A 27,629-nucleotide genomic window follows, 5' to 3' on the forward strand; every position below is an offset into this window, starting at 1 on the left:
TCAATTTTATTATCTGTGACACTGTGTATGTAAGCTTGAATAGTCTGTTTTATATGCATGTCCAGCACGACTGTATATAAACAAAAATGTAGGTGCAGGATGCTGATTAAAAGTTTAAGTGAGATGATTGATACATTTGTATTTTGTCTCTCAATAAGTAAAAGTATATTTTTGAGATTTATTTTTGTACTGCAAAACATCCTACAGTCCTGTTCACCAGTGATTTAATAAGCTAAGTCCCATTAACCAAACAAATCTACAATGTTTTTTATTTAAATTAGCATAAAAAGCATGAAAAAAAACACCCTAAATTTCCACTTGATACAATTGAAAAAAAAAATCTCTTTTTTTTCTTTTTTTACAACACAGTGATACAATACAGCTACTAATGCTTTCATACAGATGAAAATAAGCACTTTATAAAAAATATATCTCTACATTGTAACATAGAACGTAGTGTTTGCCATTCAGAGCATAAGGACCGATCTATACGTCACTTGACATCCACATCTTGTTCTGAGACCTTGGTTTGAACTCAGTTACTCACGTTATGTGTTCCATGGGTGAGTTTATATTTGGTGGGGAGTGTTTAAGGAAGTCAGATGAGGAAGGATCAACCGACAAAAACATACATAACTATACAGTATGCTAACAGTTTTTCTTCCTTGTTTTGTAATCACAAAATGAAAGGGGAAAATGATGATCTCAAAATATATCAATAGGAAACAATGTCCTTGTTTCCCTTTCCTCCTGGTTTTTAGGAGTACTTTATATTGGTCCTTGCAAACACCAGTATCTTTTGCCTATCCACAGTGCGAGATACATGTGATAATTTCTCCCAGCACCACAAGATGGTGTGCAACTCCATTTTTCTACAGCTCGGCACAAGCAGCAGTTCTTAGACGGAACCTCAGTGGAACGGAAAGTCAAACTGTGAAAAAGGGGCTTAATATTTGTGAGGCTGTGTGTGTGAAATGAGGAAACCCACACAGGACACCCAAAAGAGTATTGTTTGAACTTTTGAGACTCTGCTGGCTCTTGTTAGACCGGGTTAAGGTGACAGCTACTCTTGAGCTTCTTTCCCGGTCATTTTGTAGAGCTCTGTCGGCCCGTCCACGTGTGTGATGGTGGTGGTCAGCTGAATGTCCTCTCCACTGTTTCCACCTTGATCAGCTATGGAAAAAGAGAAGAGAGGAAAATGTATCAGACTGATCAACTCTTACACTAACAGATCATTACGACAGGCTAGGAACGGCAGGAAACCTTTAAAATTTCAAGGCGATATTTTCTCTATGTGAAGAATCCAGCATAACCAAAACAAAATACCTTAAAATTGCTGTAGTAAATAACAAGATCTTATACAAGTACATTTTTGCAATCATATCTTGGGCAATTGTATTCGTTTTGGTGAAATTTGACAATTCCCGATTCATTTCTGACTCACAACAGTAACAAAAGTCGTCAAAACAGAAATGTTATTGATTTCATTTGAAGGAGGAAGTTTTTCATCCAATCACAATAATTAGTTGTTAACAAGTAAATCAGACAATGCACTGGCAATTTAGTGATATCCTCGCAGCTGTGCTCTTGAAATAAAATCCAGAGTCCTCTTAGTCTTAGACCGAGACAAAACGGAGTACAAATTCTGTCGAGACCAAGACAAGACCTTCAAAAAAAAAGGCCGGTCTTGAGTACAACAACACTAAAAACCAGTCTATACAGACCTAATGCCTCCAAAACGTTGAGCTCATAGAGAAGAGAAAACATTACAGATAAATCCGCATGGGCTGCTTTGGTAAGGACAAAAGGTGTTCCCACTTATGTGACGAGGCAGGAACGAATGCAGGAAAAATGGAGCAGCATCATCTCGCTCTCCAAATAAGCGGCCTGTCGAGTCACGGTTCGTCACACAAGAAAACCTCCGCGATGGAGGAGACTGGTATATATTGTGATGTTCAGTGCTGTATTCACGGCCGGATTCGCTGTGCAGCGAGGGGTGCCGTGTTTCCATCACCAGTTTTGACGTTAAAGTTTGTTGCGTTAAGAGTGACGCAAAACACAGTGAAATCCGATTTGAACAGCCAGGGCGTCCAGACTGAGGGCCCGTTTACATGACACCATTTTCAAGTAAAGACGTGAAACTTTTAATGTGTTTGGTCATTAATTTACACGACAACGGTGTTTGGGACTGGGAGGCCTGAAAATGCAAACGTTTGAAAACGATAGTACCGTAATCGTTTCCGTGAAAACTACGAAATCGCACATTTGTGAAAACTGTGATGTCATGCGCATTACGCATTCAGTCTATAGGTGCTTAGTGTTTCTTTACAATGGCATCGCCATCTACTGGCCTGACAGCAGAATACAGCGGTTTGAGTCGTTTTCGTGGATCCGTGTGAACGGGGATCATTTTGACAATAGTGTCGCAAAAATGCAAAATACATTTTTTTCCGTTTTTAGAATATCATTGTCGTGTAAATGCCTACAAGGAAAAAAGCACCTTGTCACCATTTCTAACCAATTCCCTGCTTAGGCCGTGTGTCCACCAAAGCATTTTTAACCAGCTGAAAAAGCCAGCGCTCTTCTGAAAACGCTTCGCTTGAATGCACTTCAGGTTTTTTTTTTTTAATTGAGGCTCAGCAAATAGTTTGTTTCTGAATATAAATGTCGACACAATGTAACGGACTTGCTCTGGCACTAGTTTTGGATGAAGAGATGTGCTTGTCATCATTTGTTTTGTTTTTTTTAAACGTGGCGCTCCCATTGAAAACAATTGAAAAAATACCCTAGCTTTGGGGGGAAAAAACACTTTGGACACAGCCTTATTATTGGCTATAAAGCACCTTTTTCAATTTCAGTTTAAGGTTGGTAAGAAGTCTCCAGTGCCCACCAAAGCTGGATATATTTGTTTAAAACTACAGTAAAACAGCAATTTTATTGTCAATTTAAAATAACATTTCCATTAGAGTACAGTGACACTTTTTACCACTGGCTCGAGCACTTTAAAACTTTTACCCATAAAAAGGCACACAAAATATTGAAGTAATTTTTGACAAACACACGGAATGACTAATCTAATAATAAACATATACCCTTTGGGAGCAAAACAACATGAAGAAAGTTTCAAGCATGACATCAAGATATTGATGGTTTTCATTACACCAGCCCAAGTAAGAAGCCTGGCCTAGATTAGAGGCACCCACAGCCGCCAAAGAGGCCCATTTCCCCAAAGGAAAAAAAACACAAGCCCCACCTTTTCCTGGCATCAAGATGAGCTTGTCTTAAAAACAAACCAAACACCAGGACACTGTAAAACATGGTGCCAAGTGAATGCCTTTGCAGTACTGCAGGTACTGATTTCTTTGTGCTGCAGACATGAAACAGCACCGTCTGACTATCAAGAGACATCTTTTTAAATACTAAAATTGATTTAGACAACCCATCCATTTAGATACAGCACAATAAAAAAACAAACATTTTGGGGAGTATTACATACATCTTTCTCGGGCTTCATGGGGCAAAACTGAGTGGTTTTGGGTGGGTGCGCCTCAAAGTGTAGTCTTAGTTTGTCTGAAAACCAAATAATTCTAATGTTAACATATTCAGGGTTGTATATGGGTTACGGGTAACGTTTTTGCAACATTGAGCAAAACCACAAATCTGGCCTTCAATCATTTATAAGTTATTGTTGATAAGACAGCTATCATTCAAATAACTTAAGTGATTCACTACTCGCACAAGGAAACCAGCCTTTGATATCTCCAGAAATAGAATAAAGATTTAGTTTTAACTGTTAGTAAAAGGTCCATGTCAAAGCCCCTTTAAGGCAAGTCATTTGACTCCGTGACCATCTTTGAAACACCTCTCTGGCAGCCATTTCAGTCAAGCAAGTACAGCTTCTATCTTTTAGAATGTGGAACATCAAATCATGGTAAATTCACACATCAGTTGTGGTAAACGGAAGCTCAAGCATGTTTTATTGGCGTGCAAAAACCAATGAGGTTCATTCTCGTGTTACGTAGTACCTTTGAGCTTCAGCAAGAACCAATGAGGTTCATTCTCGTGTTACGCAGCACGTTTGAGCTTCAGCAAGAACCAATGAGGTTCATTCTCGTGTTATACAGCACGTTTGAGCTTCAGCAAGAACCAATGAGGTTCGTTCTCGTGTTATACAGCACGTTTGAGCTTCAGCAAGAACCAATGAGGTTCGTTCTCGTGTTATACAGCACGTTTGAGCTTCAGCAAGAACCAATGAGGTTCATTCTTGTGTTACGCAGCACCTTTGAGCTTCAGCAAGAACCAATGAGGTTCATTCTCGTGTTACGCAGCACGTTTGAACTTCACCAAGAACCAATGAGGTTCATTCTTGTGTTACGCAGCACGTTTGAGCTTCAGCAAGAACCAATGAGGTTCATTCTTGTGTTATACAGCACGTTTGAGCTTCAGCAAGAACCAATGAGGTTCATTCTCGTGTTATACAGCACGTTTGAGCTTCAGCAAGAACCAATGAGGTTCATTCTTGTGTTACGCAGCACGTTTGAGCTTCAGCAAGAACCAATGAGGTTCATTCTCGTGTTATACAGCACGTTTGAGCTTCAGCAAGAACCAATGAGGTTCGTTCTCGTGTTATACAGCACGTTTGAGCTTCAGCAAGAACCAATGAGGTTCGTTCTCGTGTTATACAGCACGTTTGAGCTTCAGCAAGAACCAATGAGGTTCATTCTTGTGTTACGCAGCACCTTTGAGCTTCAGCAAGAACCAATGAGGTTCATTCTCGTGTTACGCAGCACGTTTGAACTTCACCAAGAACCAATGAGGTTCATTCTTGTGTTACGCAGCACGTTTGAGCTTCAGCAAGAACCAATGAGGTTCATTCTTGTGTTATACAGCACGTATGAGCTTCAGCAAGAACCAATGAGGTTCATTCTCGTGTTATACAGCACGTTTGAGCTTCAGCAAGAACCAATGAGGTTCATTCTTGTGTTACGCAGCACGTTTGAGCTTCAGCAAGAACCAATGAGGTTCATTCTTGTGTTATACAGCACGTTTGAGCTTCAGCAAGAACCAATGAGGTTCATTCTTATGTTACGCAGCACGTTTGAGCTTCAGCAAGAACCAATGAGGTTCATTCTTGTGTCACGTAGCACGTTTGAGCTTCAGCAAGAACCAATGAGGTTCATTCTTGTGTCACGTAGCACGTTTGAGCTTCAGCAAGAACCAATGAGGTTCATTCTCGTGTTATACAGCACGTTTGAACTTCACCAAGAACCAATGAAGTTCATTCTTGTGTTACGCAGCGCGTTTGAGCTTCAGCAAGAACCAATGAGGTTCATTCTTGTGTTATACAGCACGTTTGAGCTTCAGCAAGAACCAATGAGGTTCGTTCTCGTGTTATACAGCACGTTTGAGCTTCAGCAAGAACCAATGAAGTTCATTCTTGTGTTACGCAGCACGTTTGAGCTTCAGCAAGAACCAATGAGGTTCATTCTTGTGTTACGCAGCACGTTTGAACTTCACCAAGAACCAATGAAGTTCATTCTTGTGTTACGCAGCACGTTTGAGCTTCAGCAAGAACCAATGAGGTTCATTCTTGTGTTACGCAGCACGTTTGAGCTTCAGCAAGAACCAATGAGGTTCATTCTTGTGTTACGCAGCGCGTTTGAGCTTCAGCAAGAACCAATGAGGTTCATTCTTGTGTTACGCAGCGCGTTTGAGCTTCAGCAAGAACCAATGAGGTTCATTCTAGTGTTATACAGCACGTTTGAACTTCAGCAAGAACCAATGAAGTTCATTCTTGTGTTACGCAGCACGTTTGAACTTCACCAAGAACCAATGAAGTTCATTCTTGTGTTACGCAGCACGTTTGAGCTTCAGCAAGAACCAATGAGGTTCATTCTTGTGTTACGCAGCGCGTTTGAGCTTCAGCAAGAACCAATGAGGTTCATTCTTGTGTTACGCAGCGCGTTTGAGCTTCAGCAAGAACCAATGAGGTTCATTCTTGTGTTACGCAGCGCATTTGAGCTTCAGCAAGAACCAATGAGGTTCATTCTTGTGTTACGCAGCACGTTTGAACTTCACCAAGAACCAATGAAGTTCATTCTTGTGCTACGCAGCACGTTTGAGCTTCAGCAAGAACCAATGAGGTTCATTCTTGTGTTACACAGCACGTTTGAGCTTCAGCAAGAACCAATGAGGTTCATTCTTGTGTTACACAGCACGTTTGAGCTTCAGCAAGAACCAATGAGGTTCATTCTTGTGTTACGCAGCACGTTTGAGCTTCAGCAAGAACCAATGAGGTTCATTCTTGTGTTACGCAGCACGTTTGAGCTTCAGCAAGAACCAATGAGGTTCATTCTTGTGTTACACAGCACGTTTGAGCTTCAGCAAGAACCAATGAGGTTCATTCTTGTGTTACGCAGCACGTTTGAGCTTCAGCAAGAACCAATGAGGTTCATTCTTGTGTTACGCAGCACGTTTGAGCTTCTGCAAGAACCAATGAGGTTCATTCTTGTGTTACACAGCACGTTTGAGCTTCTGCAAGAACCAATGAGGTTCATTCTTGTGTTACGCAGCACGTTTGAGCTTCAGCAAGAACCAATGAGGTTCATTCTCGTGTTACGCATCATGTTTGAGCTTCAGCGAGAACCAATGAGGTTCATTCTTGTGTTACGCAGCACGTTTGAGCTTCAGCAAGAACCAATGAGGTTCATTCTTGTGTTACGCAGCACGTTTGAGCTTCAGCAAGAACCAATGAGGTTCATTCTTGTGTTACACAGCACGTTTGAGCTTCAGCAAGAACCAATGAGGTTCATTCTTGTGTTACGCAGCACGTTTGAGCTTCTGCAAGAACCAATGAGGTTCATTCTTGTGTTACACAGCACGTTTGAGCTTCTGCAAGAACCAATGAGGTTCATTCTTGTGTTACGCAGCACGTTTGAGCTTCAGCAAGAACCAATGAGGTTCATTCTCGTGTTACGCATCATGTTTGAGCTTCAGCGAGAACCAATGAGGTTCATTCTTGTGTTACGCAGCACGGTTGAGCTTCAGCAAGAACCAATGAGGTTCATTCTTGTGTTACGCAGCACGGTTGAGCTTCAGCAAGAACCAATGAGGTTCATTCTTGTGTTACGCAGCGCGTTTGAGCTTCAGCAAGAACCAATGAGGTTCATTCTTGTGTTACGCAGCACGTTTGAGCTTCAGCAAGAACCAATGAGGTTCATTCTTGTGTTACGCAGCACGTTTGAGCTTCAGCAAGAACCAATGAGGTTCATTATTGTGTTACGCAGCACGTTTGAGCTTCAGCAAGAACCAATGAGGTTCATTCTTGTGTTACGCAGCACGTTTGAGCTTCAGCAAGAACCAATGAGGTTCATTATTGTGTTACGCAGCACGTTTGAGCTTCAGCAAGAACCAATGAGGTTCATTCTTGTGTTACACAGCACGTTTGAGCTTCAGCAAGAACCAATGAGGTTCATTCTTGTGTTACGCAGCACGTTTGAGCTTCTGCAAGAACCAATGAGGTTCATTCTCGTGTGTTACGCAGCACGTTTGAACTTCAGCAAGAACCAATGAGGTTTATTCTCGTGTGTTACGCAGCACGTTTGAGCTTCTGCAAGAACCAATGAGGTTCATTCTTGTGTTACACAGCACGTTTGAGCTTCTGCAAGAACCAATGAGGTTCATTCTTGTGTTACGCAGCACGTTTCAGCTTCAGCAAGAACCAATGAGGTTCATTCTTGTGTTACACAGCACGTTTGAGCTTCTGCAAGAACCAATGAGGTTCATTCTTGTGTTACGCAGCACCTTTGAGCTTCAGCAAGAACCAATAAGGTTCATTCTCGTGTTACGCAGCACGTTTGAGCTTCAGCAAGAACCAATGAGGTTCATTCTCATGTATTACGCAGCACTTTCAGCGTCAGCGAGAACCAATAAGATTCAATCTCATCTGTTACGCCGCAGCACGTTTGAACTTCAGCAAGAACCAATGAGGTTTAATCTAAGGATCTTCATGAAGGTGAGTAAATGACAGCATTTTCATTTTTGGGTGAAATAACCCTTTTAAAATTCTTATCGTCTCAGTGTCCTTAAGCAGGAATATGTAAGGTTTAATTAAAAAATGATGTCTCAATATATTTGTCTAAGCCCACAGTGATCATTGTGACAAAATGTGAAAAATTCCAAGGTGATAGTCATGGAGAAATAAACCTTGGATCAGCCAAGGAGGCCGGATTTCCGAGGGTTGTACAGTCTGAACATACACGTTGATGCTAGATTAGGCAAGTTTAGCAAAAGTCATTATTTTGGTATTTATTTATGACTTAATGCCATATCAGCAGCAATGGCAATTTGAATCAACAGTAGTTTCGTTTATTAATTTATAAAGCACATTTAAAAACTACAGATGTTGAAACCAAAGTGCTGTACAACAAATAAAGAACAAACTTAAAACATAAAAAATCTGAAAAACCAACTGGACAAATGAAAATTATACAACCTCAAACAGAATCAAAACAAAGAATAAAAATAAGTCTTCAAAGAGGATTTAAACATAAATAGAAGGGGAAGATCTTATGTGAAAGGGAAGAGGAGGAGAAGCTGCAGAAAATGCCTGGTCACCTTTAGTTTTAAGATGTGAACGAGGGACTTTGAGGAGAAATTGATTTGATGACCGAAGAGATCTAGTAGTAGTATGTGGAGTAAGGAGATTACAAATATACTGGGGAGCACATCCATGATGAACTTTAAAGTTCTTATTTAAACTTTAAATAAATGTGTCTTTGCAGTGTGTGGACACAACCACCATACAAAGAAAAAAAATCCATTCACTCCTTTTTTTTAATCCTTAAAAAGTCTAAACACTCAATAATCAGGCCGTTTGGATTTTCTGAGCACATAATGCTCATGCTCCGCCCACGACCACTGACGGCCTGTCCCATATTAGCATATTTCTGCCCTCAGTCATTCGACACCCCCCATGGAAGAGAGGGGTGGGGTGAGGAGTTGCTCATTATCATTTAAAGAGATGCACCGAAACAACAAAGCTGTGGGCAAAGCTATTTTTGAGGAGGTAAAAAGGGTAAGAGTAAGAAGTAAAAATTCAAAGAGTAAGAAATAAAAATTATTCCAGGAGAAACCTTTTTAAAAATATATTTTCTGAATAAAAATGTCTAATATTTAAAAATGGACATTCTATTAAAATATGTTTTACACAAGAAATTCTTACACAATATCACAAGCAGTGTTGGGGAAGTTACTTTTAAAAAGTAGTGTAACACATTACTCGTTACTAATTTAAAAAAGTAATCCGTTACTTTACTTAGTTACCCCAAAGTAACTTTTTATGTTACTCGTTACTTTTACGTTACTTTTATGTTGCTTGACTTTGGGCAGAACCCAATATCTGTTCCTAAATGTGTAGGCCTACATAAAGTTTTACTATGCATAATGCCATATATAATGCCATAAATGCATAATGCATTTATCAAACATTTTAATATTTATGAAGAAATGCCGTTAATGGATAGGCATATGCATGGGCGGCGCTAGGGAGGGGCTAGAAAGAAAGCCCCCAAGAAAGACCAAAGCACCCCGTTAGCACCCCCAAAAATCATTTCTGGAAGCAATTATATTCAGGCTGTATTCTATGGAAGTTTTTATCTTTTTATCATTTATCTTGTTATTTAGACATAATAAGGGGACATTCTAATCTGCATTAAGCCAAATTAAGCGTTCTTATAATGGTTTTCTATGGGAGGAAAATGCTTAACGTGTAAGTAAACACGTTGCGTTCATATTCTGGGCTCATCTGATTTTTTGCACATAGTATAGCCTACTTTATTATGATTTTAGTATCATAATGATTAATAAATGCACGCACAATTATCCGTGAACTTGATAAATGTTGCAGATATGTTTTACTATGCACGTAAACAAATGCCTTTCAACTTATGTGTGCAAAATTCTGAATTAAATGAATGTGCTTGTGCAGCAATATACAAATAGAGAGTCTGTAGGCCTACTATAGCCTAAATAAGCGCATTTAGTTTCATATTTGTTAAAATATTATAATGTTATTTTTTTTCCATCTATGCTGATTATGAAAAGTGAACAGCGCGAGTAAGATGGATGCGCAATATATCGGGAGACATTGAGTCAATCAGACATGATTTTGACCACTTCATTAAGTTTTGTTTTGAAGAAAGCCTTTCTTTAAAGCGAATTTCGTTTTGTATAAATTGTATCTTAATTTTAATCAATTTTTTATCAACCAAATGCCTGCAAGTAAGAAGCAAATAAAGGGGACAATATAATCATGGAAGCGCCGGCGTGGTCACTTGCATTGCACGTGAACTGGAGCATCTCATCATAAATTAACCGAAACTCAACGTATAGAATTTAAACTTGAAATGTCTTTAAACGAAACAATTCAAAACAAAAAGAAATAGGCTAGCCTACTCTCTGATTATGTAATCCATTGTGCATTTCTCTCTGGGGCGTTCACTACGGAGATGGCGATCGCGGTCAAATCTATCAAATGACGGAGATCGCTGTCAAATCCCAGGGACAGATAATCTGTCCCTGGGACAGCTTACCAGATAATCTGTCCCTGGGGAAAGTAACGTTGCGGCGAATTGAAAAAGGAACTACGTTTCGTTACCAAATGTTCAGTAGTAGCGCGTTACACTACTTTTTACCCGAAAAAGTAGTTACGTTACTGTAACGCGTTACTTTGTAACGCGTTACACACAACACTGATCACAAACCGTGTATGAGAGAGTCTTGAGTGACCAGTTCAACATCTTGTATATATAACCTGGTCCAATCTATTTTTAAAATCATAACAATAACTAACTCCTGGATACTGGATTCACTTTTTTTTTAAAGTACGCTGTTGTTCATTTTCTCTTTGTTCTAGAGCTAAAAGTAATGCACAAGCTTCAGCTGTGAAAAGTGAAAACTGACATTTGTCCAAGGATACACTTGCCAAAACGTTTTGGACCAATCACTAGGCTACTGCAGCAGATACATGATGTCTGACTCTGAACCATGAGTGTATAATGGGATGGTAAGCTGCATCTTATATCCCGAAATGTCTCCTGATAAACATTTGGATGATCTTTTTTTTTTTTTATACTGAGCCAGGTTCACGATGACAGTAGGGTTTTTAATATTCCAGGGTGGTATAGGGCACAGATGTGTCGATGTTATATCTATATTAATGTCTATATTCTCCAAATGATTATTATTTTAGTAAAATTGACAATGCATTGCAAACTGAAGGATTGTGATCAAACTTTACAAATAAACGATGCAGTTAGCGTTAGGTAATAATGTTCCACCGGAGCTTTAGCTAGCTGGCTAACGTGGCGTTCTCTCCTGCTGTGTTCAACGACTCGTCAACTTTACCAGCGCAGTTAAAAAAAAAAAATCAAGTAGAATTTCAATAACTCTAGTGTTGAACTGATAATCACTCTTTTGTGTGTTAAACACAATCTAATTAATACAGACAACTTCATTATAGCTAAAGAAAAACAACAAATCAACAAAAAAAAAACAATATGATCAACCTATGACAAAAATTATATTATACTAGGTTAGTGGATACCTCAGTAAAATTTAGTCTAGAAAAACAATAATTGTATAAAATCTGAACATTTAGTGAAAAAAAAAAAACAATTTAGTGGGGAACAAATAAGAGACAATATGTGTAGCACTAAATCTGGTAAACCGTTACACATTGCATTGTTGTAAAATATACATTCATGAAAAACAAGATAAAAATCAATTATATATATATAGTTAAGACATTTTTTAAATGTATAGCACAGCTGTTTAATGAGGCAGCAACATATGATAGAATACAGAACAGAACAGGCTATTAATAATCTTTCATTGCGCAAAAAGTAGCTTATGATGATAGGATTATGAAAGACTCCAATACAGTGCGGCATTTTATTTTTCATTTTATGCGAAACCATAGAGCTTTATCTACAGATCAAGTATAATAATAGTAACATTGAATCATCTTGAAGAGAGTTTTATCGTTGACTGTTGTAACCGAACGCGACGCGCTGTTTGAACGCTGGAGAATGACTGACAGGGAAAAGTTTACGTGAACTTGAATTTAATGACTTAAATATTCATTTCTATCTCACATTATACTATAGCATGGCTTCATATATTATTTCGGTGAACGGCCCTAAGATGTTTTATCATTGGGGATGTTGTTTCGCTAAATTTATCGCAAATTTGGCATTTACATTTTTTTGTCGAATCTCACGTAACATAGCGCCAGACTTGACCTAGGAGGCATTCTTCGTCGCGTGAGTGCGATTGATTTTTGTCGATTGATTTCATAATTCAGATTTATTACTTGTCCTAAATTACAACGAGTAAGATCAAACCCCGCCAAGCAACCGATTCTAAAGATTTCATTGGGTCAGTCATTGCACTGATTGCCTACACAATGCTGAAATAATCATCCTACCCGGCCTAAACCATACTCTGTGTCACGACTGAATCCATTTATTTAGTCTGAACTTTATTTATTTACAGGTGACATTGTCATTGTGTTGACAAATGAAATCGGTTACAGGCCGCGGTTTGTGTTAAAAAAAAATCTTAAAGGAGGACTCGATTCCCCTTAATCGAATCTCAATTCTTTTTGGAATCGATTCCCAGCCCCACCTAACCCTGGTTGTAAGCCAAAACTTGACATAAACTGTTAACTTGTCCCTCAAATCTGATTGAAATATTGTTCCAGAATAAACAAAGATGATGTTGTTCCAGGAACATGCTGCACTTGGTGAAATCAGGTTCTGCTAATGCAGGTGTCATACAAATGATTTTGCTCTTCAGGAGTCCTACCGCTTGACTGCTCATCCCCGTAGCGTTTGTGAGACGGTGCATAGAGGAACATAAGGGCAAACACATAGAGGTTCCACATGCCGTAGATCCCAGTGAAGAAGGCGCTGTTCACCTGAACCGTGTACCCGCCCCAGTGCCAGTGACCCTCATTCACCTGTTAACATATAACATGTACATAACAATGACCATCATCTGAATGAATCCATCCACCTATAATCTACAATGAAATATCATGTAGAAACCGATTTAGTGGTTAACTAATCTATACCTGGCTTATGATGAAGAAGATTACAGTCATGGCAGCACATGCCAGCGTGACCAGCATCAGGAATTTGAAGCGGAAGATGAGGCCCTAAGATAATTTTAAAAAAAAATCATCATTAAAGAAACTCAAGCTATAAAAATGCTAAATGGTAAAATAAACGCATGGAACTTTTAAAATTAAACTATTATACAAAATTGACATTAAAGCTGAATTCATTCATACTACTCAACTTGGGGTCAGTAAGATTTTTCTTTTTGAAAAAAATTCTACATTTTATTATACATTATATAGACGCATTAAACTTAAAACTTTTGTATCATTATAAATGTCTCTATTTAAAATAAATGCTGTTGTTTTATATTTTCAACAAAGAATGCTTAATATTTTTGTGGAGCCTGTAATATGTTTTTAAGCAGCTGTTTTCATCATTGATCATAAGAAAATTCTCTTGAAAATCAAATCATAATTTTAGTCTGAATTCTAAAGGATCATCTAACACTGAAGACTGGCATAATGATGCTGTAAATTTGAAAAATATAGAACAGAAAACAGTTTTAATATTTCACAATATTAGTTTTACTGTATTTTAGATCAAGTAAATGCAGCCTTGGTGAGCACAAAAATTTAGGACATAGTTATTCTCATCAGCAGTCAGTTTATTATCATAAGCTACCTTTTTAGCTAATTTCCAAACTTGTTTGAACACAAACTCCTTTTGGGTCTTCAACCAGAAAGCTCACTAGTCATATAAAAGCTAACACTATCTATCTAAGTTACACATTACCTCATAGTGCAGTCGACGAGCCTTCGTCATAGCAGGTAAGGACGACCTTTTCCCGCTGACGTTTCTGAACACTTGGAATACCATGAAGCACAGGAACAGGAAGTAGAGACATGCACAGATTCCTGCTACAATAATGAAGGCCATCTGCACCAACCTCAGTTAAAGTCAAAACTTTACAATACTATTGTGCTGATTTCTGTACTTCTGTGATAGTGTTGTAGTATGCATGGTGTTAAGACATCTTCCTGTGGATCATCATTTAGTCTAGACGCCTTTACTACATGTTAAGCCAAAACAGATGTGGTACGCAAAGCAGTAGAAGATGCATGACCAGAATACAAGACTGAACACCACTGGGTTTTGACCATCAGCCACCCTCATGAAGGGTTTCTCTTCAATTAAGAAACATCTGTACCGACAGCCCACACTTTCAGAAGGATACAGCCAGCTCTGTCCCAACATCTGAGGCCCAGATACTGTAGAAAGGATTCTTCAGCTGTACTCCTCTAAAAAGTAAAGAAAAAATATTGTTTACCCTGCAGCACTAAGCACTAAAGAACTCGAGTTACTTCATGGCAAGAATGCGGGAAATTCAACGTTGGCTCACCTCTCACACATATCAAAGATGAAGAGGCAGAATGAGCCAAAAACAATGGGTCCAACCTGTTTCCAGTACACAGAAAAACGGTTTCTCTCAGTCTGGTCCTAGAAGAAAACAACAAAAGAAAGCATTATAGTAATACGTTTTGAATATGGAAAACAGGTCAAGTAACTCAATTAGAAGCTCAAATGCTTCCTCAGTCTTCTATTGTTTAGACAAAAAGGAAAAATTGGCTCCAACCATGAGATGTTCTCCACAGAAGATGATCCAGAAGGAAAGCAGCATGGCGTAGAAGATGCCCTGACGGATGTCACCAAAGAGCAGCATCCAGGTCCAGTCGAAACCCACTGAGAACCATTCCACTGGGATATTGATGAAGGTCATGGAGATTCCCAGAGCGAAGATAACCCTGAAAGAGAGCAAAGTGTAGAGATAAGATCACTCTCAATATACTAGCAAAGATCACTTTATTACCAACTTATATTTGAGAAGATATCAAAAGAGTAGAACCAAAAAAAAAAAAGTCAAACAAATTTGAGTCCATCTTGCTCTTTGTTCTCTAGTGTTCAAAAGCAGGCATGCTAGGACAAGCTAGAAGACCATTAGGTGAGACTGAGATGGGGTGTGACTTCAAACACATGAATCACATTCCAGGCTGCCCAATCGGGGCAGAAAGAGACCACATTGTGTTGGAATGCTGGGAATTTCCCATGAGTTCAACTCTGGTGAGGGTACGAACCACGAAGGTGCATTTGGTCGATGTGAACAAAGCAGCTTTTCAGCTGTCGAAAAGTAAAACTTGATATTAAATGACAAGCGATCCCACAAAGACAAGGATACATTTTTTTAAACTTTAGTCTAAAACATATGTATAAAGTTCATCGAAAAAACAAATTTTTTTTAAAGAAAGAAGGCATTAAATTGATAATACTTTAAGACTGTTACAAAAGATTTTTATTACAAAAAAATGTTCATTCATCAAAGAATCCTGAATAAATGCATCAGAGTTTCCACAAAAAGATTAAGGAACTCAACCGTTTTCAACATTGATAATAATAATAAATGTTTCTTGAGCTGCAAATCAGCATATTAGAAAGATTTCAAAAACTAAAAGAACTACAGGGAAAAAACTAGGCATTTAGCTTCTTCCTCTTAAACATCAAGGGCACAAAAAAAGCTAGCTGTGAAGTGCAAGAATGCAAGACAGCACACATCCATGACGTCAACTTAAAAAGCTGTTCTCTAGAGACGTGTGTAACTCTCTGTCGGCTCCACTGGCATGAAGCAGCATTCTGGCATCATTCCAATAATAAGAAAATCAGCGGGGAGCTCGTGTCACATATTCTTAGGCTTCACTCTTTGAGATGTAAAAAGGGATTCTAGTTCCATCTTGACACTTAAGTGGAACAGCATGCTAGTTGGCTCGCCAAAGCTTTTAAAACATGAAAGAATAATTATCCTGCCTGTGAGTCACACAAAGTATGACTGCCTGAGAGCTTACGGTCTTCTGGGACTGCTAGTGCCAAACCAGAGTGAGGGAGAAATGGATAGATGGTGCGTGTGGTGTTTTGTTTGAAAAGAAGTGAGATGAAGTAAAAAAATTATGAAAAAGATTTCATCAGGAAATATAGATTTCTAAAATAGCATCATATCAAACACTGTTCACAGAGTAATGCATTCCTGTAGCTCAAACAGTTGAGCCAAGGTCATGGTTCAATTGTCAGGGAAAGCATAAACCGATAAAATGCAAAACAAATGCAATGGAAGTTGCTTTGAATAAGAGCGTGCATACTATACGCATATATATGTATAAAATGTTTAGGATTTATGTATGTAATTCTACTCTGAAGGAGGGTCCTGAGCCATATTTAGAGACCAGAGACCAGAATATCACAGACTTGAGAGAGGACTCATTTGACTCGGGCCAGTAAGCAGGCACCTAACAACCACATAGCAACAATGAAAAAACAACTCGTAACCCCTTTCAACCAAATAGCAATGCCCTGGCAACCACCCCAGCCAGAAAATGTTAATAAAATGTTTCCTATAGTCACACCAGTGTGAGGATCTAAGTTCTTATATTTCTTCATTCCATTGACCAGTAAACTAATAAAACCAGAAACATTACAGGCCTATGTTATTATTTGACCTAGAAGCCAAGTTTAAGTGACAGAAACATAGCTTTACTTTTCCAGCAGGACGGGTGGCCTGGTCATCTGGGTGATTCTCTTCCAGTACCAGATCATGATAATGAGGATGCTGGGAGTGAGGAACGTCTTCATGGCAAACCAAACCTTGGTGAAGCCACCGTTTTGATGAATGCCCTGGAAAGTTACATTGAGAGGGACATTATAGTGACATCATGAGAAACACATTAAGGACACTTAATTGATGGGCATGGTTGTTTGCTGAGAGTCAAATAAGAAGAGCAAGGCAAACAAAAGTGAAGATTAAGAGGTGATGCAGTCCAGATGTCTTCAGTCCACTAACATTTGTATAACCATTGCCCTGTCCAGAAGTGTGTGCCAATTATAACAAGCCGAGACTGGGCCAAAATACTCCCATGCAAACAATGCTCAAACAAAACCACCTACACAACAGTGAGTTTTAAACATGCATCCTATGACTGTATCAATCAAAGTCACAGTCTGAAAACTCACCACAAGACGGATGTCTTTGATTTCTCCAATCCCGATGTTGACTTTTTTGCGTTCATTGACAGGTAACCGGATGTTGAGGAGATAGTACTTATGGGCCACGCTGCCAACCTCCATAAAGGGCAACAGGTCACAATCATAGTAACGGCCTTCATTCTCAGAAGTCTGAAGAAAAAAAAGTGCTTACAGAGACTGAAGGGAACTAGTCATGGCCGATTTTATTCTCAAATTGTCTAAATTAATCTAGCTTGTACAACAACAAGCCGCAGCCTTGTAGCTTGTAGAACGGACTTAACACTTCCAGTAAGGGGTCCGTTTGAATCTGGTATGGGTCAGAAATGACTAGTGCTTTTACCTTGGTTGCAGTGAAATTGCAGCTCAGTTTGCGATGTTCAATGGAGTGGGCCATCTCAGTCCACTCACTCAGGGTGCTGTCTCTGTAGGCCAGACCAACGTCCATGGTGACCAAAGCTCCATCATCTACACACCAACATCCAACACACTTACTTCAGTTTGAAATATCAGAACGATTCTGCACTTTAACCAGTCACAGTGGCTGCATTATAATAAATCAATTAATCTTAAGTAATCAATTCATATAATTGAATATTAACCCATATGACTTCTTTTCTTCTGTGCAACACAGAGGTGATTTTTTTTTAAAGAATATCCTAGCCACTTTTTTTTCAAATTATGAAAGTAAATGAGGAGTCTCAATCTCCAAAAGGTAAATAAAGTATTTATATGACTAAAACGATATCCACATGACTCGTTTTCCAAGTTCCCTGAAAACATACAATAGCAGCTAATTGAACTGCGACTGAGTGCTGAACTCCTGCCAAGCCATTTGCGACAAAAATGGTACACACTTAATATGATTATTATGGTAATCTGAAGACAGAGCTGATCGGCGAGTCTTCGGCAAAAACCGCCATATTTGAGAACTTAAGAGTTTTTCAAATATTTAGACTTCAAGAATCGAACTCTTGTAAAGAACTTAAAATTCAACTTAAGAAATTTCTTAACTTCTTTAAGAATATTTCCATGAATCCGGCCCCTGATTTGTAAATGAATAATTTAGGCCAATGTTGTGAACTAGATCAAATCGATTCATTGAAATGATCATATTTCTAAGTGAATGTTAAATTCAGTCACTTACTCACTCAATCATTGTCTTAAAGGGCAAGAGTCGTATGAACCATTTTTACTGTGCTTTTTTTGGGGGGTCATTTAAGATTAACATCATTAGTCAGGATATAGCTCAAATTCACGTTTTGTGTTCCAAAAAAAAAGTCAATGACATGAAAAACCATAAGGGGGTGAGCACATGACAGAATTTTAATTTGAGATAACTCTTATCTCTTCAAGACCTTCACATCTGAAAAAAAAAATGAAATGAGTGCCTGCTGACTGAAGAACAGCAGTGGACATGTATACACAAAGCCAAATGCAGACATGTGAAATGACAGATTCATGACAGCTCATACCATTCTCATGAATAAGCCCTGCCATCGCTGTGTGGCTAAAAGTAGCTCAAGGTAACCTGGGAGTCATTTAATCTACGGACACCCCTATTCAAGTCAATCATAACCTCACAGACTGGCATTTCCGTAAATGTTCAAAACTTGGGGTTTGTCAAAGTATTAGAGAGTCATGTGGTATGATTCTCCTGAGCTTTGGGAAAGCAAGAGGTAGCTGGCAAAGGGGCCCGTGGTTTAGATCGCTTTGCACAGCCCTGTGTGTTCCACTTCACCTCTCTAAAGAGATCCTTGTTGTGTTATGAAACAAGCTGGAGAGCACTAAAGAGAATTCCTGGACGTGGAGGACTGAGCTTTATGGGGGGAGGGGCAGGAGGTAAAGAAAGGCAGAGAACGGCAGACATTATTAGCCCGGTCCTCTCTCCTCCAGCGTGTCTGCAGTGGCCCCCACCTACGAGCGGCTGTGCCAAAGAGCTTTGAATGTCAGCTTAGCGCACACAAACATTCCGCCCGGGTGCAGCGCGCATCACCCCGGCAACTAAGCCATTTCAACAGCTGTGTTATTGCTGGAGACCGGCCAAACTGTTGCTGCTTGGGCCAGAGAGAGATGAGAAAGCGAGAAACAACGGCACTCCATGGAAAATGAAGCAGAGGGGATGGTGACAGGGGCGTTGCTAGACCCTTTTTGAAAAAAAGTTGTTTTCTGTGCACCTGTAGAATTTTCCTGATGAGTAGATATGTCTGAAAATAGGCTTTCCTATTCATTGAGCAAAGTCATTTACATCATTTGAATTACTTAAAACTTGAAGGCCGATGCGCGGAAATATCCCGCGCATCCTCTTCAGTCACACACCTCGGCTCCGCCCTCTCGCTGTGCTCCTCCTCCTTCACTTTTCCCTGTGGAATACTCGACTTGCGTTGGCCAGTCAGACGATCATAATACGACGTTGTAGTTGAGGAGAGGTAACTACCAGGCTAATGCTTATTGATGTGATGAGTAGTACACTATTTGAATTTGTATCATTTAGTTGTTAGTAGATCCAATTTACAAGGCAGAGATTTGATCGTTAGCTTATTTGCTAAAAAAAAATGCCCCCTAAAATCAAACTCTAGAAAAACCTCTGGGTGGTGATCTTGGTTTATTTGACCCCCTCCTAAACACCTAAAATTTTGATCCAATTTATATCTAAACTAATCAAATTCTATAAATGTATATTACTAACTATAATTCTAAAAAAAAATGTTTGCTTAAAATTTGCTGTTTAACCAGCATGAGGATTTCCTAGCCTCGTATCTAGATTCTGACAATTCTTTTGTACAAATCAAACAAAATCAAAGCAACTGCAATCTGATGATGACCCGTGAAGAGATGACGCCAACCCCTGCAAGGACTTCAGATGACGCAAACTCTGAATCAACATACACAACTGCAAAATGTTCTATATATTGTAATCATTACGATCACAACTGCTGTAACAATTCCTTTAATGAGATCGTTTCTGCCTAAATTAATAACTGATATTAGCTAACTGCCTTATTTGTTTTATCTTAGAACTGTGCATTTTTGACACATGGACATTACTTTGACACAGTCACCTCTGATAAAAGATTACTGCATTTTTCTGTAAAGCTGCTTTGAAACGATATGCTATAAAAGCGAAATAAAAATCCACTTGAATTGATTGAAATGTCATGACGCAGTCACCGCAGTGGTTGGCCAAACTTCGTCTCCAGAGTTTTGGTAACACAAAATGTGTTTAAGGAGTTGCTTTGCATTGGTGTCTTTACCCATGTGCCATCTGTAATTTAGAAGCAGCAGTAACACGCCTCTCACTTTTTCTTTCTCTGTACAACATGTTACTTTTTCAGAATGAATTGACTTTCCAAACATTGCACAGTACGCCTGTGATGGGTGAATGCGGAGTGCCAAATGAATCCCTGCTAGGACCTTATTAGAGGAGACCGTTGACAGTCTGTGAGGTCTTGCTCAGAGAACAGGACACACACAGAGAGAAACAGCTCTGGCAGAAGATCACACAAGACTCATGGTAAACACATAACATCTGGCTGAGGAGGATCTTCTAGGAGAGCGCATTCCAGATGGTGCTACAAAACCCTGAACAACAAAAATAGTTTCTTCCAGTGCCAAATGCATAAAGAATAACGCAATGATAGACATTTATAGCGAGAACGTTGTGCCAAACAAGCGAAATTTTTTCTTTTTTGCTGGTTTATGCACAAGCACGTGCTTCAGGGTGGAGTATATAACAGCAGGAGCATGGTGGCTTCCTTCCACACTAGCAGTTAACGTGTTAAGAAACCAAAGAGACTCCTCCTATATTTCTCAAGACATGAATAGCCAAATGTTCTCCTGCTGCTAGAAGGAGCCGATGTTCCGCTCACTTTCCCAGACTGCTCTAGCTCAACAATGGCTCTTCATTAGTGGCCAGTGTTATCCGCTTAATCCCGTCTTTGAAAGGGCAGACTTGGAGCCGTTCCAGATCCACACCCTCCCACAACCAGATGATTTTAAATGGCAACAGTACTATGCAAGTCTTCACGGCTGGAACCAGTCAGGTTCAAACAAAGACAGTAATTTGACAAATCAAGAGAAAGTGTCAAGAACCACCTGATTTAAATAAGAAATTGTGATGGAATGGAACCGTCTAATAAGCTCAGATATTAATAGACATTATTTAGTCTACACTAATCCAGGTACATTTGAAAAGGCATCTTTCCCTCTACGTTTTGGCCTTCTGTCCACACTGACACGTCTTTTTGTCCTGCAAAAACTGCTTTTTGAAGACACTCTCCCAAGTGGATACATTTTAAAAAGCCGTTTTCCCGTTGTAGTGTGGACTTTAAAAACTGAAGGTATTTTAAAATGAATAGATCTCTCTTTATAGTGCTGCTGTGTGCTTTTCATTTTCCTTCTTCATATTACATTCCTGCAAAGATGACAGAAAATGTACTCGCAATTGCTGTCCGGTGGAAAAACATGTTGACTGCGGATGCACCGATATGAAAATGTTGGCCAATACCGATAACTCTTTATATTTGAAAGCCGATAATCGATATATTGGGCGATAAATTTAAATCCAAATTTTTTATAATTTTTTGAGAGCCTGATTACAAAAGCAAAAGTCTCACCATTAAAAGCCATGTCCAAAGCACCTTATCATGATTTAAACATATACAGTACAGTAGCCTACAGTGAACCAGTGTACAATTCCTTAACCCCTCACACACCCTTTTTCGAATAGACTTGAAAATGCACATTTCGAACTTAAATGGTTGTAATTCAAGAATGCTTTGGAATATAGACATAAAATTGGTCTTATTTTAAAGAAGACATTTGGCAGATTTTTGTAGAAGTTAAATAAATGAAGTGAAACAGAAAAAAAGTTATAGAAGTAAAAATGCAATTATTCATATTTTATATAAAATGTATATCTTCAAAACATGTTGGACTCTAAAACTGCAAGAAAATGAAAGCCAAAAATTTTAGGTTGATATCTCAAAAATGAGCTTTCAGTGAGATTTTATTTGGGCGCAGTACCAAACTTTTTCACTAGGTCACAACCAGACTGCCTATATAAGGGTGCCTCCATTTCCATATGTGTTTTGAGTGATCTGAACCATATATTTCCACAGTTTTCATACAATTTATGAAGTAGACAATATGCATCCTATTCAGAAGTAGTATAGGAAGTTTGGCAGATTTTGATATGAATTCAAACTCTAATAAACACATAAAAAGAACACGCATGTGCGTTATAGTTCGCTGCCACATCACAAATGGTGAATCTATTATTATTTTATTTATATTTAAAACATTTTCAGACCTTTTTTTCTAAAACAAATTAATGGATGTTATCTTTTGAACTATTGGCATGAAAACAAACTGAGGTTTCTACCATTCTTTCAGGATTTTTCATGTTCATTACTATCTCAAAATAAAGGTCTGAACACGCCTTAGGAATATGAAAATATTCTGATTGCAAATTGATAAATTACGACTCTGTAACTTATTTTGAAGATAAGTCACCAAATATGAAAACTAGAGATTGTAAGCTTTCAAATGATATATAGTTTGTCAAGATTAGGATATTACTGGTTTAAATATGTAATGGGTTTGGGCCCACCGGTGGGACGGTGACACTTAAGGGGTTAACTTTTAAAATGAATTTTACACTCTGATGGCCAAATTTCTCTATCAAAAGAAAACTACTGCCAAGTTACAATGAAATAAAACCATGCCTAAATAATGCAAACAAGTCATTGGAATACACGTATAAAAATAAAAATGCATGTGCCATGGATAAATAAAATGGAATAGTGTACTCACAGACAATAATTAAATAATTTTAATTAAACCATATTGTTTATGAAAATAATAAGAGAAAAAAAGTGCTAGTTATTGTTGACAATGGTCAACAACAGTATTTTCCTTAAATGGAGTGGCGACCTGGACGCACCAGTAAGTGGTGATATATGTTGCAACTAAAATGATTGTGCCAGAAGAACAGTGTGAGAACTTTGTTTCATGAGTTTCATCTCAGTGAGCTTTTATGACGTTTTATTTGGGCACAGTAAGTGCACTGTAAGTGTGGACCAGAAACTTTAGGAAAACGCTAGTGTGGATGGGAGGCTTTTGAAACGAAAACGTTGATTTCACATGCATCTCTGGATTAATGTAGAGAAAATCTTAATCTTCAAAAGTTGATTTTGTAGGTGTATCTTAATTCATGAAATGGCAATGAAACCAGATGGCAGGACTACATTCCTTTTATTATCCTCCAATTGTCTGTGTCAAAGCCTAGAACATTTCCCCCCCTACCTGCATGCTGACTAAATCCTTATTGAGGTCCCTCAGGCTCCAACTACAACAGTGAGAAAACAGACCATCCATCATTGTTAGTCCTCTCACAGCATGTGAGAAATCCAATCTACTTTTGGGTGAATAGAATGGGAAATCCCTCTGGGTGTTCATTTGTCCCCTCCTACACTTTCAGCAAAATAGCAATGTTCTCATAAGCTTAAAAACCATATGGTGATATCATGTTTTTGGAGGGTAGATGAGCAAAATATGACCTGCTCAAACACATACAATCACACATTTTCATTACTTACCAATCGGGTTTTGCATTTTGAATGCAATGTCAAGCTGGAGGATAACCAACATGAACTGGAACCAGGCACTCATCTCTCTGTTGGGCAGAGGAATGTGGACCGCAAACACAATGTTATTGGCTTCGATTCTCTTGGCCGTGGCTTCATCAAAGTCTCTGATCTTGCTGCACTGGTCGGGGCCCCATGGCATGAACCACTTGGAGCCCTTATGGTGGGTCTTCACGGTGTCCACACACTTGGTGGCCAGGTAGTGGACGGCGGTGGTGGGGCTTGGAGCTGCAGAAAAATATTTAAATGATTCATTTTATGAATAATTTAAGAACAGTCTGTCAAACAAGTTATAATAACTTGAGATATTTTGGTGTCCATATTTTGCACATAAGCAAGAGTTAAGCAAAATCTATCTGCATTTTACATAGAAAAACCTTTTTGAATTGCATGGAGCATTTTATATATATATTCATATTCTATCAATATATTTTCTCATTATTGCTATTTGATTGTCCTGAGATGACCACTTCAATAAAAGCAATATATATATATATATATGATTTGCAAATAATAATACATTTTAAATTCATACAGAAATCCATAAGTGCATATCAAGCTAAAACAATGCAGACTGAGGGAAAAGACCAGTGAATGTGAAAATTAATACTTGTATCCAGTAAGGATGCATTAAAAGTAACAGTAAAATACTTTTACATCGTTACAAAAAATGTATTTAAAATAAATGCTGGTCTTTTGAACTTTCTATCAAAGCACCCTGAAAAAAAAGCATCACAGTTTCCACAAAAATATGAAGCAGCACAACTGGTTTAAACATGGATAAGAAAATGTTACTTGAGCAGCAAATCAGCATATTAGAATCATTTCTGAATAATCATGTGACTGCAGACTGGAATAAATGACATTTTATTGTAAAATATATTCAAATAGAAAACAGTTCTTTTAAATTGTAATAATATATTTCACAATATTACTGTACTGATCAAATCAATGCAGCCCCAAACTTACCACCCCCATATTTTGAACGGTAGTGTTAGTGTATAATGAAAAAAAAAAAAGGCCCTAGACAATGAATTCAAGACATGTAAAGTGACTCTCTGATAAACTCTTGCTAAGAGGGAGTCATTAGCATGAGAAAGTACGGACAGGCTTCCTCCACCATTCAGGAGGCTGGTCCTGGTAGTTTGTTAAGTATGAGTCAATAGATCCCTTCCTGGGTCATTGAGGACATCTGAAGTGACCGGGAAGTGCGAGATAATGTGAAACAGCCTATGGCTTGAGGACACTGTTCAGGTTCAGTCTCGATTCCAAACAGTGTAAGCAAAGCAACATTAAAATGTCCCCAATATTTTAAAAGCTAATGTGTGGGCTTATAAATTGCTCTGTTCCTGTTTTGAGGGGTACAAGCTACAACCCTGTTCCTGTGAAATATATTGAGCAAACTAAATTCGCTATACTAAACCTCTTTCAGCTCAATTATTCATTGACCCACAATCCTGAGAACAAACCCTCTTCAAAATACCACCATAAAATAATGGTCGCCTTTCGGCCCGGTGACCTCATGCCGTGTTTAAGATGTCCAATAACAGGGGGAGCAGTGCGCCTTTCTACTCAATTACCCAGTCTGCCACCAGCCACCGAACAAACACAAAAGAATCCCGCTTCATTAAATCAATCGCAGGCAAGAATAGCCAAAGCAAGCTAATTTACCACCATTCATCCCACATTCTGCAGGAGACCAAGAAATTATTCCCTTCCTATCAAAACCAGAAGGAAGTCTGAGGTTGCGAAGAGGAAGTGTGGATGAGGACAAACCGTGTTTCCTCAATGGTGCAAAACAGAACAAGCTACATGGAAAACAATACTCAATCCTTAAGATAGAAGGGAATATCTGATCGCTGTACAGTCAAAAAGGGCATAGAATAACATTGGTGAGGTCGATTGGAAATGCAGGCAGGAGCTGGAAGAGCCTGTGGGAGCAGAGGGCTTGTCTGTTCAGATGTAGTAGGATCAAAGAAAACTTCTAGAGATGCACCTCGTTTTACCCTTTATTGGCCATTATTCATTAACCCCTTCACTGCAGAATAGAAACACAAGTTAATTCACTACACCTCACTAAAATAAAAATAACGTTTGTAATGTACTTCACTGTTAAAGGAAATGTTAGCTAGCTTTGTCTATTGTTTGCACACAGAAAACTGTCTATAACATCATGCTTTGGTTTTGTTGTAATTATGTTTCTTAAACGTTGTACTAAGATTTCTCCTGAGTCTTATTAGTCTAACTGCTCTAACTTTAAGTTATATATGCTGAACCGCTATTAATAAGTTGTTTCAAATATAAAATGTGCGTTTATGATACACCAACCACGCGCAAGTATATAACCAAAATCTCTTAATAATTATAAAGCAATTTTTAAACAACACTGACCGACAAATACACTCTTTCACGGTCAAATATTCAAGCTCAAGTGGGTTTAAACAAGCAGAGTCTTTCTCGGGCTAGTTCCTCAAGGCTTTTCAGGTAGGCTACCCGGGAAAAACAAGAAACTTCAGGGCTCAGAAGTAGCGAGTAAAACTAAATCTTATATCGGCTCTCAAACTTACAGGCGGAAAGCTAAAAGCAGCAGCACAAAGACTGCAGCAGTCGACGGGTGAAAATAAGCCCCCATCTTTGACACTACTGTAACAAAGCCATTCCGCAACTTTTCACTCCTTGCCATTAAGCAAGTAAGACTTATTTTTTGCTAGAAAACACAGAATGTTGCACACCAGAACGAATGACTACACACTGTGCAGCAAAAAGCCAGAACTAAAATCTAGGCGGATTTGTAAAAGTAGCTAACGTTACTCACCAATCAGTCCTCCGACCATAAAGGAGAACGCCTGGAATAAAAGGAGAATTACTCCCACAATCACCAACTTTTTGGTGCTCATATTCTCAATAATTGCTCCAGCCATTTTCAAAGTGTCTCTTTTGCTAGGATTGAATGTAAAGAAACGAAAGTCACTGCATCCAGGTGGACCAGTGCGCTGTCCGAGATTAAGTGCGCGACACGGGCTGTGTCTCAAACCCCCAGTGAACTGCCCGTGTTGCGCTCTTCATAGGGTACTATTTGGGAAAGGGGATGACCACGTGACCCACCCTGCATCAGGAACTCACGAAAAGAGTGCACGTGACGTCATTCCAGACTCCTGGCCAGATGCACAAAACTCAAAGCTTTTCATTGGCCACAGTGTGCAAAACAGCAGTGGTTGATTTTATGCTTTCAACATTTTTAGTACATAATCATTTTAAGACAAAACATTATTTGTCATATTGTCATCTGTGAAAATCTCTACATTTCATTATGTTAATAATATTAATAAATTGTATTATTATTATTACTAGAACAATGTTTATTCTTAAAAATATCTGATTGGCTTTAGAAAACGATTAAAATGGTGATAATTTAAGCATAATAATAATACAAAGTAACATATTTTGTATTTATCACTTTTTTTTCTTTTCTTTTTTTGTCAAATCAACTTAGATCATTTATGTGGTTCAGATAACACAATATTTTGAGTTTATGAAGATTAAACCAATCTCCTTCATTGTATTAACTTACAATTTTAATACATTTTAATTCAATTAACTCAAAATTTTAAGGCAACCAGGTTACTTAGCCTCCTTTTTAAGTTAAACCAACAATCAGTTTTACAGTAATAATGTATTAATAATGTATTATTATTATTAGGAATTAAGATCATTCTCATTTGAAAACTGTAACAGAAAAGGACACTATACAGGAAACGCATTCACTGACAGCCCATGTGGTTAAAATTATGCTGTT

General features: G+C 38.5%; 1 protein-coding gene across 1 annotated transcript; it reads right to left on the reverse strand.

The window, feature by feature from the left end:
• Positions 1-242: 242 nt before the first annotated feature.
• Positions 243-26,894, reverse strand: wls (Wnt ligand secretion mediator). The gene is made up of 12 exons (XM_056260798.1): positions 26,649-26,894; positions 23,786-24,061; positions 17,530-17,654; positions 17,178-17,339; positions 16,705-16,841; positions 14,758-14,926; positions 14,524-14,621; positions 14,359-14,422; positions 13,917-14,060; positions 13,136-13,219; positions 12,868-13,021; positions 243-1,173 (listed from the first exon to the last, which is right to left on the reverse strand). The coding sequence occupies exons 1-12, from the start codon at positions 26,752-26,754 to the stop codon at positions 1,064-1,066; spliced, it is 1,629 nt and encodes a 542-aa protein (XP_056116773.1). The 5' UTR covers positions 26,755-26,894; the 3' UTR covers positions 243-1,063.
• Between the last annotated feature and the right edge of the window lie 735 nt (positions 26,895-27,629).

This window comes from Rhinichthys klamathensis, unplaced genomic scaffold (genome assembly GCF_029890125.1).
Source record: "Rhinichthys klamathensis goyatoka isolate OS25496 unplaced genomic scaffold, OSU_Roscu_1.1 h1tg000178l_1, whole genome shotgun sequence".
Lineage (NCBI taxonomy): Eukaryota > Metazoa > Chordata > Actinopteri > Cypriniformes > Leuciscidae > Rhinichthys > Rhinichthys klamathensis.